This window comes from Thalassophryne amazonica, chromosome 23 (genome assembly GCF_902500255.1).
Source record: "Thalassophryne amazonica chromosome 23, fThaAma1.1, whole genome shotgun sequence".
NCBI lineage: Eukaryota > Metazoa > Chordata > Actinopteri > Batrachoidiformes > Batrachoididae > Thalassophryne > Thalassophryne amazonica.
Genome location: NC_047125.1, coordinates 21,369,360 through 21,383,028, shown reverse-complemented (window position 1 = coordinate 21,383,028; position 13,669 = coordinate 21,369,360). Strand labels below are relative to the sequence as shown.

General features: G+C 41.7%; 2 protein-coding genes across 3 annotated transcripts in view; both read left to right on the top strand.

Annotated features, from left to right (window-relative positions):
- The window catches only part of batf2 (basic leucine zipper ATF-like transcription factor 2), a 43,855-nt gene extending 35,248 nt beyond the window's left edge, over positions 1–8,607 (top strand). For both annotated transcript variants that reach the window (XM_034164141.1, XM_034164143.1), the window contains exon 3: positions 5,912–8,607. In XM_034164141.1, the coding sequence (XP_034020032.1) occupies positions 5,912–6,985 (1,074 nt within the window). In that variant the 3' untranslated portion in view covers positions 6,986–8,607. The remainder of the gene's footprint in view (positions 1–5,911) is intronic.
- A 3,228-nt stretch (positions 8,608–11,835) lies between these two features.
- LOC117505106 (serine/threonine-protein phosphatase 2A 56 kDa regulatory subunit beta isoform-like) overlaps positions 11,836–13,669 on the top strand; it is a 92,834-nt gene continuing 91,000 nt past the window's right edge. The window contains exon 1 of the mRNA XM_034164635.1: positions 11,836–12,643. Coding sequence (XP_034020526.1) covers positions 12,451–12,643 — 193 coding nt within the window. The 5' untranslated portion in view covers positions 11,836–12,450. The remainder of the gene's footprint in view (positions 12,644–13,669) is intronic.

The window sequence follows — 13,669 nt, the reverse complement described above, 5'->3', positions numbered from 1 at the left end:
GGCAATTCTACGGTTGCGGACGTGACATGTTGGATGCATTTTCTGAGTGATAGTATTACAATGGGGAAAGATATCTGCTTTGGATTAATCCTATGCTGTAGGCCACATGTTGCCCTAAGTCACTGACAAGAGACCAGAATTTTCTATTGCCCCTGGGACTGCTTATTGTTGTGTGGGCCGCCAGAAGAGGAGGTACTGCTGGCCCACCACCAAAGGGCGCCCTGCCTGAAGTGCGGGCTTCAGGCATGAGAGGGCGCTGCCGCCACGGACACAGCTGTCACTCATTAATTCCTGACAGCTGTCACACATTCTACATCATCGCACTCCATAAAACCCAGACGTCATCTCCACCTCATCGCCGAGATATCGTACGTCATTAGAGGTAATATCCTCAGCCTTTTTGTGGTATTTTCTGAATCTGTTTATTGTGAGTGTTTGCAGGTTTGGGGAGGCTGTGCAAGACGGCACTCTTTTTCCTCTGAGGGATCGCTGCAACGTATTGAGTGAGAGGTGGAGGTGGCATTCCCACCGTTGTTGTTACTGGGTGTACACACACCCACACTTGACTGTCTTTGTTCTCGCCAGCAGTACCAGATCCGACAGTCGGGGACGGTGATCACCTGGGAATTCGGGACTTGGCGGCTCCAGTATTCATCAGGTTCTGTGGCGGCGGAAATCGTGTGGTTCCGGCTCTTCTCAGGACAGACGTCTTCTATCCTCGAGCCTGCCCACACGTCACCTTTGTGGATTGACTGTAATTATATTCTGAGATTGTCTGTATGTTCGTTGTGCACATTTCACAACATTAAATTGTTACTTTTTGGCTCATCTATTGGCCGTTCATTTGCGCCCCCTGTTGTGGGTCCGTGTCACTACACTTTCACAACACTTATCCCTTCTTGTGTGGGCGTTCGGACGTGACATCAGAAAAATGCCTTTTTCAGCAGTCATCAATCCAGTTGTCAGAATTCTGTGAATTTTGGGGAAGTATTTCAAAAAGGCTTATACCTGAAGATAAACAACTAAAAGGCCTGGGTTAAGAGAACTACAAATTTTATTAAACTCCTTCCTTTAGAATACAATAGAGAATTCAAAACGTTGCAGATGTGACAAAGAACTGTTGCGGATTGTCAGCTGTATTACTAACTTTAGTAATACAGCTGACAATTCTTGTGTTAACAATATTTGCAGCTTTAACTGCAAATAATGTGCAAAAGCAGCTTTTTTCTTTTCTTTTTTGAAGGCTGTGGCATCCAGTTCTGATTTATAAGAACAAATATTTTGGAAAAATAATACATTTTATGTGCAGTTTTGCACATAAAAATATCATATAAATACTTACATTGCCAAGATGATTTTTTTGGCTATGCACCAACAACGTGCACTGCAGTCGGAAGCCAAAGATGAATGGGTCAGATCACCCAGTTACACAAGAAGAAATCAGGCAGGTCTAAAAATTTAGAAGTATATACACTCAACAAAAATATAAACGCAACACTTTTGGTTTTGCTCCCATTTTATGTGAGATGAACTCAAAGATCTAAAACTTTTTCCACATACACAATATCACCATTTCTCTCAAATATTGTTCACAAACCAGTCTAAATCTATGATAGTGAGCACTTCTCCTTTGCTGAGATAATCCATCCCACCTCACAGGTGTGCCATATCAAGATGCTGATTAGACACCATGATTAGTGCACAGGTGTGCCTTAGACTGTCCACAATAAAAGGCCACTCTGAAAGGTGCAGTTTTATCACACAGCACAATGCCACAGATGTCGCAAGATTTGAGGGAGCGTGCAATTGGCATGCTGACAGCAGGAATGTCAACCAGAGCTGTTGCTCGTGTATTGAATGTTCATTTCTCTACCATAAGCCGTCTCCAAGGGCGTTTCAGAGAATTTGGCAGTACATCCAACCAGCCTCACAACCGCAGACCACGTGTAACCACACCAGCCCAGGACCTCCACATCCAGCATGTTCACCTCCAAGATTGTCTGAGACCAGCCACTCGGACAGCTGCTGGAACAATCGGTTTGCATAACCAAAGAATTTCTGCACAAACTGTCAGAAACCGTCTCAGGGAAGCTCATCTGCATGCTCGTCGTCCTCATCAGGCTCTCGACCTGACTCCAGTTCATCGTCGTAACCGACTTGAGTGGGCAAATGCTCACATTGACTGCCGTTTGGCACGTTGGAGAGGTGTTCTCTTCACGGATGATGCGAAGGAGATGTGTTGCACTGCATGAGGCAAATGGTGGTCACACCAGATACTGACTGGTATCCCCCCCCCAATAAAACAAAACTGCACCTTTCAGAGTGGCCTTTTATCGTGGGCAGTCTAAGGCACACCTGTGCACTAATCATGGTGTCTAATCAGCATCTTAATATGGCACACCTATGAGGTGGGATGGATTATCTCAGCAAAGGAGAAGTGCTCACTATCACAGATTTAGACTGGTTTGTCAACAATATTTGAGGGAAATGGTGATATTGTGTATGTGGAAAAAGTTTTAGATCTTTGAGTTCATCTCATACAAAATGGGAGCAAAACCAAAAGTGTTGCGTTTATATTTTTGTTGAGTATAATTGAAGTGATGACCGTGAGTGGAATTTATTTAGTGGTTTATGACTGACACTATTCGTAGAGTTAGTAATTTAATAGCACAGCAAGTCACACCAAGAGTTTTATTTCACATTTGTTTAGATTCTATTTTTTTTTTAAGTATGGTATTTCATTTTTGAAGTAGCATATTAAAATCTATATCCTATTATTTCCTGACCTGCTGGATCGGTGTGTTTACTGCATGTGTACAGTGTGCCAAAAAGAGTGGAGAACTAAAGCCTGGAAAGAATCCAGACTTTCGCTTTGTCTCTTTCTCTTTCAGTTCTGCTTCTATCGTGTCCTTCAGGTTAATTTTTGAAGAACCGACACTCCCACAAACCGGTTTAATGTACAGAAAAAGGTGAAAAAATTGAGTCACCTTCAAGGATTAGTGGTTTATGGGGTTAGAACACATGATGTAGAAAAACTATTTTCTATGCAACTGCATGACCTTTGTCACCTGAAGATGAAAAATTGTAAAAAGTAATGAATGAGCGTAGCTTTAAAACAAAAATCCAGTTAAAAAAAAAAAAAAATCTTCACTGTTTTGGGCCCACAATAGAAAATCCTGTTTTCCAGACTGCATTGGATCTCACAGATGTGTAAACTGGAATACTTCTAAAACGCCTAAATGGACTTTGATATTTTCTAATCTTGTAGACTAGGAGTTGGTTTGAAATTTGATACCTTGATGTAGAACAGGACCTGGCATGGCTATTGTGTCATAATTATTGTGCACAAACATCTAATGTTGTGAATGTATTGTCACAATAACTACGCTTTTTAATTGGCCACAAACTCAACAGGGTAATTTTCAACTCTGCTACATGCTAATCACCGGAGCCATCACACAAAACCATTGGTGGTCTATTGTTGTTCCAGGACTTGGCGAGTCATTACCCACATAAAACATCATATTATTATATAATGTATTTGCAGAGTTAAGTGAAACAATTGTATTTTCTTCTGTTTTCAGCAAACTCCCACATTGATGTCTGATTCTTTGTTTTGCAGCTCATTGCATATTATATTGATATGATTTTTAAATCATTTATACCTTGGTAGACCTCCCCAAACTTTTCTTTATTCTTTAATGAAACTCAACTTTGTGACATGCCTCAGTAAAATAGCAGCTGTTATAATGTAGTATGAAGGGCCACTGTGGCAAATTAGCCACCCTAGCTAGGGTGAATGCTAGCTGTTTATACTTGCTAATCTGGATTTAGAACTTACATCACACTACATTGATTTCATTCTGGAGTTGTTAATAATACCTTAGACCAAAATTGTGTAAAATCAGATTGTGTTAGCTCTAGTTAATATAGCAGCTGCCATGTTAAGGGCTTTTGCAGCTGACCTAATCTATGCTAGCTGGCTAGCATGTTGCTAACCAATAATAAGTTCCAAATTTTGGGGCTGGTGTGTATTGGCAGTACTGCCTAACCCTAACCCTGAAAACTGTCTGTGATTGATGATGTGTTATTGGAATACTTTTAACTTTAATAGGGAAAGTAATGTTGAAGCCAGTGAACAAGTCAACTATAACATCATCTTCTGTGGCTACATATACATGGATTGTGGAGAATTACAGCGACAAAAATTATCGTAAGGCTCAAAAATACAAGTGTGATGACAGCATGTTTCTTTGTTTATAATGAATTATTACCCGAGGCTATCAAATATCAGGTATTGCAAAGACTTCCGTCTGTCAGTGCTCAGCATAACTCCAAACCTGTTGCTGCAAGAGTCTTCAAATTCACAGGGAACATTCTGGGGGCACAGACTTTGGACAAGTTCAAAGATGGCTAACCTTGACCTATTTAAGAGGTTAAAAAGTCACATTCTTTTTCATTCTGTTTTTTTTTTTTTTTTTTTGATGGGTGGGGGTGACAGCCAATCAGAGTAGAGCAAAACCGTGATGTCAGTGGCTGGTCAAGCTAGCTGCAATCTCAGTTTTGTTTGTGTGTAAATATAACCTCTTTGTCATATATTATGTAAAAGGTAGGGAGAAATAAACACTTCTAAAACTGAAAACGCTGTTTTTGGAACCTGTTAACACCTCTGAAGTGATTTACAAGACATTTTGCGGACTTTAGCGTGGTGACATCACAGGCTGGCCTAACTACCTGCAAACTCCATTTTGTGTGGTGTAAATCTAATCTCTTTGTAACCTCTTTATATTATGTAAAAGCTAATGAGAAATAAGCACTTCTTAAACTAAAAATGCTGTTTTTGTAACCTGATAAGACCTCTGGAGTGATTTCTAACACATTTTGTGGACATCAGCGTGCATGCTAATTTCTGCTAACTTCCACGCTTGTCAAAAGCTCATGTATGCGCACATGCATGCCCTCCTGCAGACGCTGTTAAAACGTAAATCTTGTTTATGATTGATTGATTGCTCGATGGAGGGATTTATTGAACATGTACAAATTATATGTAAGACAATGTATATCCTGTATATTCGTTTTGTGAATTGTTCTGTAATTTATGTCTGTAGCATGGCCCAAGCAGAGGGTCAGCCCTTTGAGTCTGGTCTGCTTGAGGTTTCTTCCTCAGAGGGAGTTTTCCCTTACCACTGCTGCTGTGGGGGTTGTGTGAGGTGCCTTGAGGCAACTCTGTTGTGATTTGGCGCTATATAAATGAAAATAAATTGAATTGAAATTGACAATAGGATCTTGATAATGAATTTAAACAACAGTAAATTTATAAATATATATATATATATATATACTTTGCACTGGAACCAATTATACTGCAAATTATAAAGAAGACGATCCTCATACGGCCGAGGGTATTGTAGCATTGTGTTATAAGCACCAGTAGTCAGCACTGATCAGCCCGAATTCCATTTTTCTCATAGACCACCCAACTGCTGTCAGCACGTAACCAATCCAAACATGCTGACTTGGAGTACGTCTATTTTAAAAATACTATTTCGGTTCTGCTTTCGACTGTGATCACACATCATCCTCTGTGACTCTTGGGCTTTTCCTGTAGACACACAAAAAAAAACAAACACATGAAATGTGGTTGCATGACCTGACTCGAGACTTGGGCTACAGTTTGTTTGTTTTTTTTAATCATACATGTCTTGCGTAATGTTACGTGGTTGTGATGTGATTACCTTTATTGCTGTTCTTTTGATGTATGTCTTTAATCAGTTTTTATTGCTGATGAGTATCTCTGTCAGGGATAGTAAAGATCTCCCTGACTCGACTGAACGTGAGCACTGTTCATTTATCTTTTCCTCTCTCCCCATGCACTCATCCTTCTTATTCTCCCTCCTCCTCTCTGCTTCAGGAGCTACAGCATCTTGAGCTGGCTAATACAGCCCTGGAGAAGGAGATCGCCGCGCTGAGGAGGGAGCTCCACTTCTACACGGTGACGTTGAAGCACCACGAGCCTCGCTGCACTCTGACGTCTGTTTCGTCCTTACCGACTGCCAACTCTGCCTCAACGGATCATCAAAACACTTCTAGTTCAGCTTCACCCCTGTTGTGTTCTACCTCCATCGCCCTGACTGATGGAGGCAGAACACCAGATGGTGTCAAAAGTCCTCTCACCTTGACTTCAAGTGTTGCTCCAACAACTACAAACTCTGAACACTTCTCCGTCTCTTCTGTCCCAGTGTCTCATTCCTTGTTGAGCAAACAACTTCCCCTTTCTCCTCCTAGCATTAGCCCAAGTCTAGGACACGCTTCTGTTACATCCATCTCTGTCCAGTTGATTTCAAACCCTGTACCCTCAACCGTCTTCACAACTCTTACGCCCAAGTCAGATGAAACATCGACCAATAAAAATTCTTCATTGACAGCAAATACAACAGATTCTCTCTCGTCCTCCCACAGTGATGTTTTTGCATTTAATTCCATCACATTGGGTAACTTTCCAGAACCGTCCTCCATTCCAGCTTCCAGTCAAGATGTGTCAAACATTCTGCCCTTTTATTCCCCTTTAGTACCTTCAACTGCAGAAACCGTAGGTTTAGGTGCAGATGATTGCTGTATGAACGCGTTGCATCTTCAGTCAAATCAGTTCAACAGTACTCCAGTAGATTCAAGTCCGCCGTATACTCTTTGGACATTAAACCCTCAAGATACTGGTCTTGGCACTCTTTCACTTACCTCCCAGATGGGCCCGAATCCATCCTCTGGTCTTGCCTTTGCATTAAAACCAAGTTATAGCCAAGAAATTACCCCGAATCTTCCACCACTACTTTCACTCCTCACAACGCCAAGTCCGCTTACCGACCCGTTGACTACCTCCACCAGCTTTAATGGACCTCCATTAATGTGTGGCCCATCAACAGATACCTCCTTTTCTGAGCTCCTAGAGGACAATGATTGGATACTTTGTGGGGGTGGTAAGCCATAGCACTACATTTCAAGTTGCAAAAAAAAACCCCAAAAGCAGGGCCATCTTCCATGTTCCAAAGCATTAATTTAAGAGGTTGGTCCACATCTTTTGAACAGTTCAGATTCACGTGGCCTCAAATCCTCCTGAAGAGTACGACACCAACCGTATTCCATAAGAAGCGCTGCGCAGCTCATTAGGACTAAAAATACAGCAGACTTTGTGAGTTAAAACAAGTATGTTTATATCTGATAACCAATTGATGTTAATGTATGCATAAGTGATTAGGTCCAAACAGCTCAACATATGTTTGGAGTTCTGAGTTCAGATTTTTGATTTTGTTTAATTGTGGTGAAAAGCACAGACCAGTTGTTAATTGTTGGAACAGCTGATTTTTTTTTATTTTTTTAAGCTACAGTGTGTAGGATTTATTGAAATATTGTAAATAGCACTCATAACCCTTTGTTTGACCAGCAACAATGAATCGATGTTTTCACGAGGTTACAATGAGCTCTTCATATCGAGGTGAGAGTGCGCCCCCTAATGGAGGCCACCATGTTGCTAAAGTAACCCTAAGGGGATGCACTTTTGCGTTTTTGCAGCGCGGCCACAACACTGAAGAAAAAAAAGGAGTGGAACTGGTGCTTGTGCGCACTGTGCACTATCTACTCTACTGGCTGCCAGTAGAGTGTGAATGCAATTTATTTTTGGTAATCGCCACATTTCTGCTACTTTACAGCAGACGGTAAGCTGACATGGTGTATTCGACAACTGATGGACTGTATTAAAGTTAATGCTAACTGCATTATCATTATTGTTTGCGCTATTATGTACTCTGGTCCTGGCAGCGGTTAGCGTCTTCTTTCATGCAGCCCATTGGTAGTCAAATGTACCAATGTCTGGAATACATAGTGACACATGATGCGACACTGGTAGAAATCTGACAGTTCACGGAAACCTTTTGACCCTGCGTTAGTCTTCTGTAATTTTTCCTCAGAATCCAAGTGTAGCCAGAAGATATGACCCCTTTAAGGTTTTTAAAATACGAGTAATAAAAGGTCCTCACACACAGTTAGATCTCAGCAGCCCAATGAAACCATAATCTACACCTTTCTTGGTGGTTTATACACCTGTAATCACTGTTATTGCAAACTGCGCATGCGGGACGATGGACTGAAACCAGTGCTGAAAATAGTTTTATGTTGAATTATTATTTTGTTACATGAGTGTGTGTTGCGGGTGGGGGGTGGTTATATCCCGACTTCACTGACCTGTGCACCTAGTGCTGCAGATAACAGTCCTTATTTGAACAATTACACAGGGGTCAAAATTAAAAGATGCTCCAATCATAATGAAAACTACACCACATTATTTGTCTGATCACAAAGATTCCAAAAAGGTATAGTTTGGACTATCTGTGACTGAATGTTCTGGAGTTATGGGTTAAAAACAGCAAAAATGGTGACAAAGGTCAATTTCAGTTTGTACAGGGGTCAAAAGTTTAAGTTGCTCTAATTGTGGTAAAAAGTGTTCCAAATTATTGGTTGAGTTAATAGGGTTTTAAAAAGGAATAGTTTTCACCATGGGTCATGCTTGGTTATCATGTTATGGGGTAACATATGTCACATGCTATAGAATCCAATGGATGTCGACATTGTATGACCTTTACTTTGCATATCAAACACTCAACACAGTCAAAACTATTCCATTCATTAATCCTATTAGCTCAATCAGTAACTTGCACCACTTTTTTTTAAATTTTTTTTTTTTTTTTTTTTACCAAAACTGAAGCAACTTTAACTTTTGACCCCTGTACAAACTGAAATTGACCTTTGTCACCATTCTTAGATTTTATTCCATAACTCCATAACAATCAGTCACAGCTCATCCAAACTATACCTTTTTGGAATACTTAATGCTCAGACAAATAATGTGGTATAGTTTTCAGTATGATCGGAGCATTTTTAAATTTTGACCCCTGTGTAATTCTTCAATTGACTGGCTGCCAACTGAAAATTCAAGTGGACAATTGTTGTTATTGTTGTTGCTTTGTTTTTTTCTTAATGTCTAAAGAGTATTTGTGCCACATTTGGTGCTTGTAACACCATTTGAAGTATTGTTTCAGTTATCTGACGCACAAACCTGAAACAGGTGATTTCACTGATGAGCTCATCTCTCTGCCTCGAGAGTTAAGTAATTAGAACCAGCTGGTTTTGTGAGTGACAAGAACAAATATTTGGTGGGATTTTTACAAACTGAACTTGGGGTTTTCCACCTCTGCATATGAGAGTTATTGCCCCCCCCCCCCCAGGGGACTCTGTCCATGTGACAAACCATACAGTGATCTGGAAGGGGCCACTTCTGTCAAGAAATAAGGATGAGATGTTCTGGATATTGTTGAGAAATATAACTGCTTTTTCACCACAACTGCATAATATAATTTTGTTAATGTGCAAATGATTCTACTTTAAATCCGATCTGTCTCAGGGTACTTTATCCGACGGTTTGTGTTGTTCTTTGTGTGTATTCTGTAATTTTTAAGAAGAACTCCTGATCATATATTTATATTGTGATGATGTGCAATAGAAAATGAATTAAAATGCTATTTATTTTTATTCCAGTTCAACATTGTTTTATTTTTTTTGACATCATTTCTAAAATGTGAGGTACATTTACAAAACGTGTATGAATTTGCATAGAATCAGGGGTGTGTGTGTGTGTGTGTGTGTTTTCTTTGATAGAACAATAGATGATGGAACTCCATCCTCAAAACCAGCAACCACACGTGCCCACGCACGCGCGCGCTCACCTCAAAAGGGCAAGCAGCCGGAGGGGGAGGGGCCGCGGGGGGGGGGGGGGGGGGGGGGGGCGTCTGTTGTAACCACGCAGTCACGTGACTCAGTGATGCGCTTGGAAATGTCATATAGGTTTTAAAATAAATAAAAACTCGTATTCAAAATGTAACGCAAAGTAAAGAGCGGCAAATAAACGCGTCAGAATCCTCGTTCCTCTCTGCACCATCTCAGTGAAAGAATAGGTGTTTAAAAAAATCGGTGGTGACGGAGAGTTTGCGGTTTCGGCTTTCAAAATAAAACCGCAGCTGCGTCGACATTCACCAAACATTCGGGGGGCGGGGCACATTTGGAATTTGGCATTATTGCGTTACTTTTGTATGCCAGTAATTTTGTTTTTTAAAGTTAGTATCTTACATTGCATGAATTTTTGGAACATCTTTTGAAAGTCTATTTTGTTGTATCAACATTGACTGTGAATGCATGTACGCTCCCTAGTGGCATGTAATGGCATAAGTTCACTCTCAATGGAAGAAAATCAGTCAGAAATTCTGACTTGCTTCATCTAATTGTATAACATTTTAAAGTTCTCCAAGATGAAGCTGCCCCTCCCCCAAAAAACGTAAAAATAATGTCATTAAAAGTGTTACTCTGTTTAAAAAAAAAAAAAAAAAACGCAGTTGAGAACTTATTTTCACCTCCAGTGACATGCACTGGTGCCTGAACGTTTTGTGTCCTGGATAGCAACCACCTAGGCAGAAAACCGGTCCATTCCCACATCGTGACAGCAACCATTGATGTCCTGCAGCCATCCACATGGTCTTCTCCAGCTAATGGATCCCAAGTGTCAAAAATGTCTTAATAAGGTGTTTATTATGCTGTTAAGGTTTGCTAAATAACTTTTTAAATGAAGGAATAACTGGATAATTTAAGTAAAAGCATTGTTTAAATTAAAACAATTGTTGACAGAGTAGGGCAGCGTGGTGCTTAGTGGTTTGGACTGTTGCTTCACAGCTAGAAGATCATGGATTCGATTCCCACCTGTGTGGAGTTTGAATGTTCTCCCTGTGTTGGTGTGGGTTTCCTCTGGGTGCTCCAGCTTCTTCCAGTGGATTGAAAACTTTAAATTGACTCTCGAAGAGTACATAGTATGTCCATGTAGATACATAGTAGTGATATGTACTACATACCACTTTTTTGAGATAAATGTTGCTGTGTGCCAAACATTCTGTGTATATTCTGGATCAACTCCAAAAATGAACCACTTTATTCCCAGAACATTAACTCCTCAGAAATTTTTATTGAATACCACTGATTACTTTTTGAGTTATCTTGTGAACAGACAACCCGTGGAAAACCTTTAGCAGAGGTAACAAAGTTGCTCTTTGGTGAATGTTTTTGTGTGTGTGTGTGTGTGTGGGGGGGGGGGGGGGGGGTTGTTGCACCTTTTCAGATTAAGAAAAACCTGATTAAATTATAGGTTCTGCAATTATACTGTTGTACAAAGATAAATATGACATGATATTCTTTAAACAAGACGGGATATTGTGAATTATTTGATTTACATGTTTTTTAAGATGACTTTTCCGAAATATATGCTTTATTTGCTGTCAAGCCTCGGATTTTTACATTTTAATTTGAAATTAATGAAACTTTAGTTGCGCTTTATTTTGAAAGCTGCCCTCTGTTTGTCCTGTGTGTTCCGGTGTGAATGCGCGCGTCTTGACGCACGGGGCTGAGCCGCTGTCGGACGACCGGATAACGGGGATTGAGAAGGAGGTACAGAGAAGCAAAACGTCAGTCTGTCCAAGAACCTGCAGAGGTTTCATATAAACCTTGACTTTTGCCGTGCGCACGATGAGCTGCTTTGTATTTTTCTTTGTTTTTGTTCTTTTTTTTCTTTTTTTGGAGCCTTGAGGGTTTGGAGGCTGCGGTGGACCCGCACATGTCTGCGCCCTGACGGAGCGTTTGTTTCCCCGCCCTGCACCGGCTGGAGGACGCGCAGGACGACAAACCACATCAACGGTTACCGGCCACACCGACCAAAAAGACGATTTTTTATTTTTTTTTTTTTTTTACCGGTTCAAAGGGGATCCGTTAAAAGCGAGCGAGCAGGACGACAGTGATGCGGCAGCCGAGGCGGGCCCAGATTGGTGATTTTATATCATCTAGGACCGATCACTAATCATCAATGAGCGGGGCTCGGATCGATTTGGAACAGCACACCTAACGCCTGATTATTTCTTTGTGTTCATGACGTCAGCAGCCGCGTGTGATTAATTATCTTCCAAATTGAGGCCGACGACTTAGTCGGTGGTGTGTGACGCCATACAAGCAGCAGAAAGACGTGTGCGCGTGCGTCGCTCTGTGCACGCTTCACCTCCACGGGGATGTTGCGCGAGCGAGCCTTCCTCATCAGCGCGTGAACACAAGGAAGGAAGGAAGGATGCTGCCGCTGACGGTCCGGCTCTGATCCGGCACCGGACTGGACGTCGCGAACGCACACAAACACACACACACACATACACATACACCCTCCCAAATCTGTCCCTTCATCTCTCCCCTCACCTCCTCCTCCTCCCCGATCAATTAATCCGCGTGTGATTCACCCACATCCTCCATTACGCGCATCTTTACGCACGCGAACGCAAGAGCAAAAACGCCATCACCGCTGCGCAAATCCACCCGTGCGTCATGGAGACGACCAAGCTGCCTCCGTCCAGCCCGTCCTCGCCCACCACCAGCTTCTCGGTGCCCTCGGCGGAAAAGGTGGACGGGTTCCCGCGCAGGTCGATGCGCAGAGCGCGCCAGAGGAGGTCCCACAGCTCGTCCCAGTTCCGCTACCAGAGCTCCCAGGTGGAGCTCACCCCGCTGCCCCTGCTCAAAGGTGAGGCACACTGTCCAAAACAAACAAACAAACAAACAACAACAAAGCAATCAGAAGCTGCAGGTGTGCAGTCACCGAGATGCCTGATGTGGAAACTGTGCCATCAGAAGGTTCATATGATCCAACCACTTCATGTATAAACACTGAAGTTTACAGCCACAAAAAAAGGAAAAAAAAAAAAATCACCCTAAAATAAAAGTGTTTGTTTCTGTGAAACACCAGGAAACAACCTGCTGCTGTACCTGTCACTTTAAGTGGAAAGGACCTGTTAAGGGGTGTGGATTTCAGGTTTAAACTCCTCCCAGTGTTTGACACATTAAATAATTTCCGCAAACTTTTATGACACACACGTGTTAAATTGCAGAAAGTCGTTTAAAACGGTTTGAAGCACTAAGTAATGCAATAGGGCACTGCAGTCTCGTTTGAACCCTGCGTGATATCGCGGGATTTGACCACTTATGGGGACAGTCATCCCCACAGCATAACTTCACACGGATAAAGCAGTCGCGAAAAGTGCAGTTTTTTCCCCCGGTTCCCAGTTGAGAAGGGATGACGAGGCAAATGAGAGAAGTCGTGTCCGGGTCATAAACAAACTGCAACACGTCCACTTTCCCACCACATCATCATTTTTTCTTTGCATTTTCACTTTGTTTGCGTGTAATTTACCCACAATCTCAGAGAAAGTGTTGTGTTTCTGTCCCCGGAAGTAGAGAAATTACATCATATTTTACCCCTATGGTGCGGTGCCCTCAAGTGAGACTGCACTGCCGATTGCTTCAAAACTGAGTTGCTGTTTTGAAATGCTTGAAGCAGTAAAATGGGTGTTTCAGACAACTCGCTGTTTCACAGTAACTGGAGCACTAAATTAACCAACTGCATCACTTTGAACACTCAAAACAGTAAAAGAAAATGATTGTTTGGAAATACTCAAAGTACTAAATGAACCAGTTTCCTCCACCATTCACTGAAACAGTTGAGATGCAGAACTGTTCACTTTTCTGAAATGCTTGAAGCTCTAAATAAAAG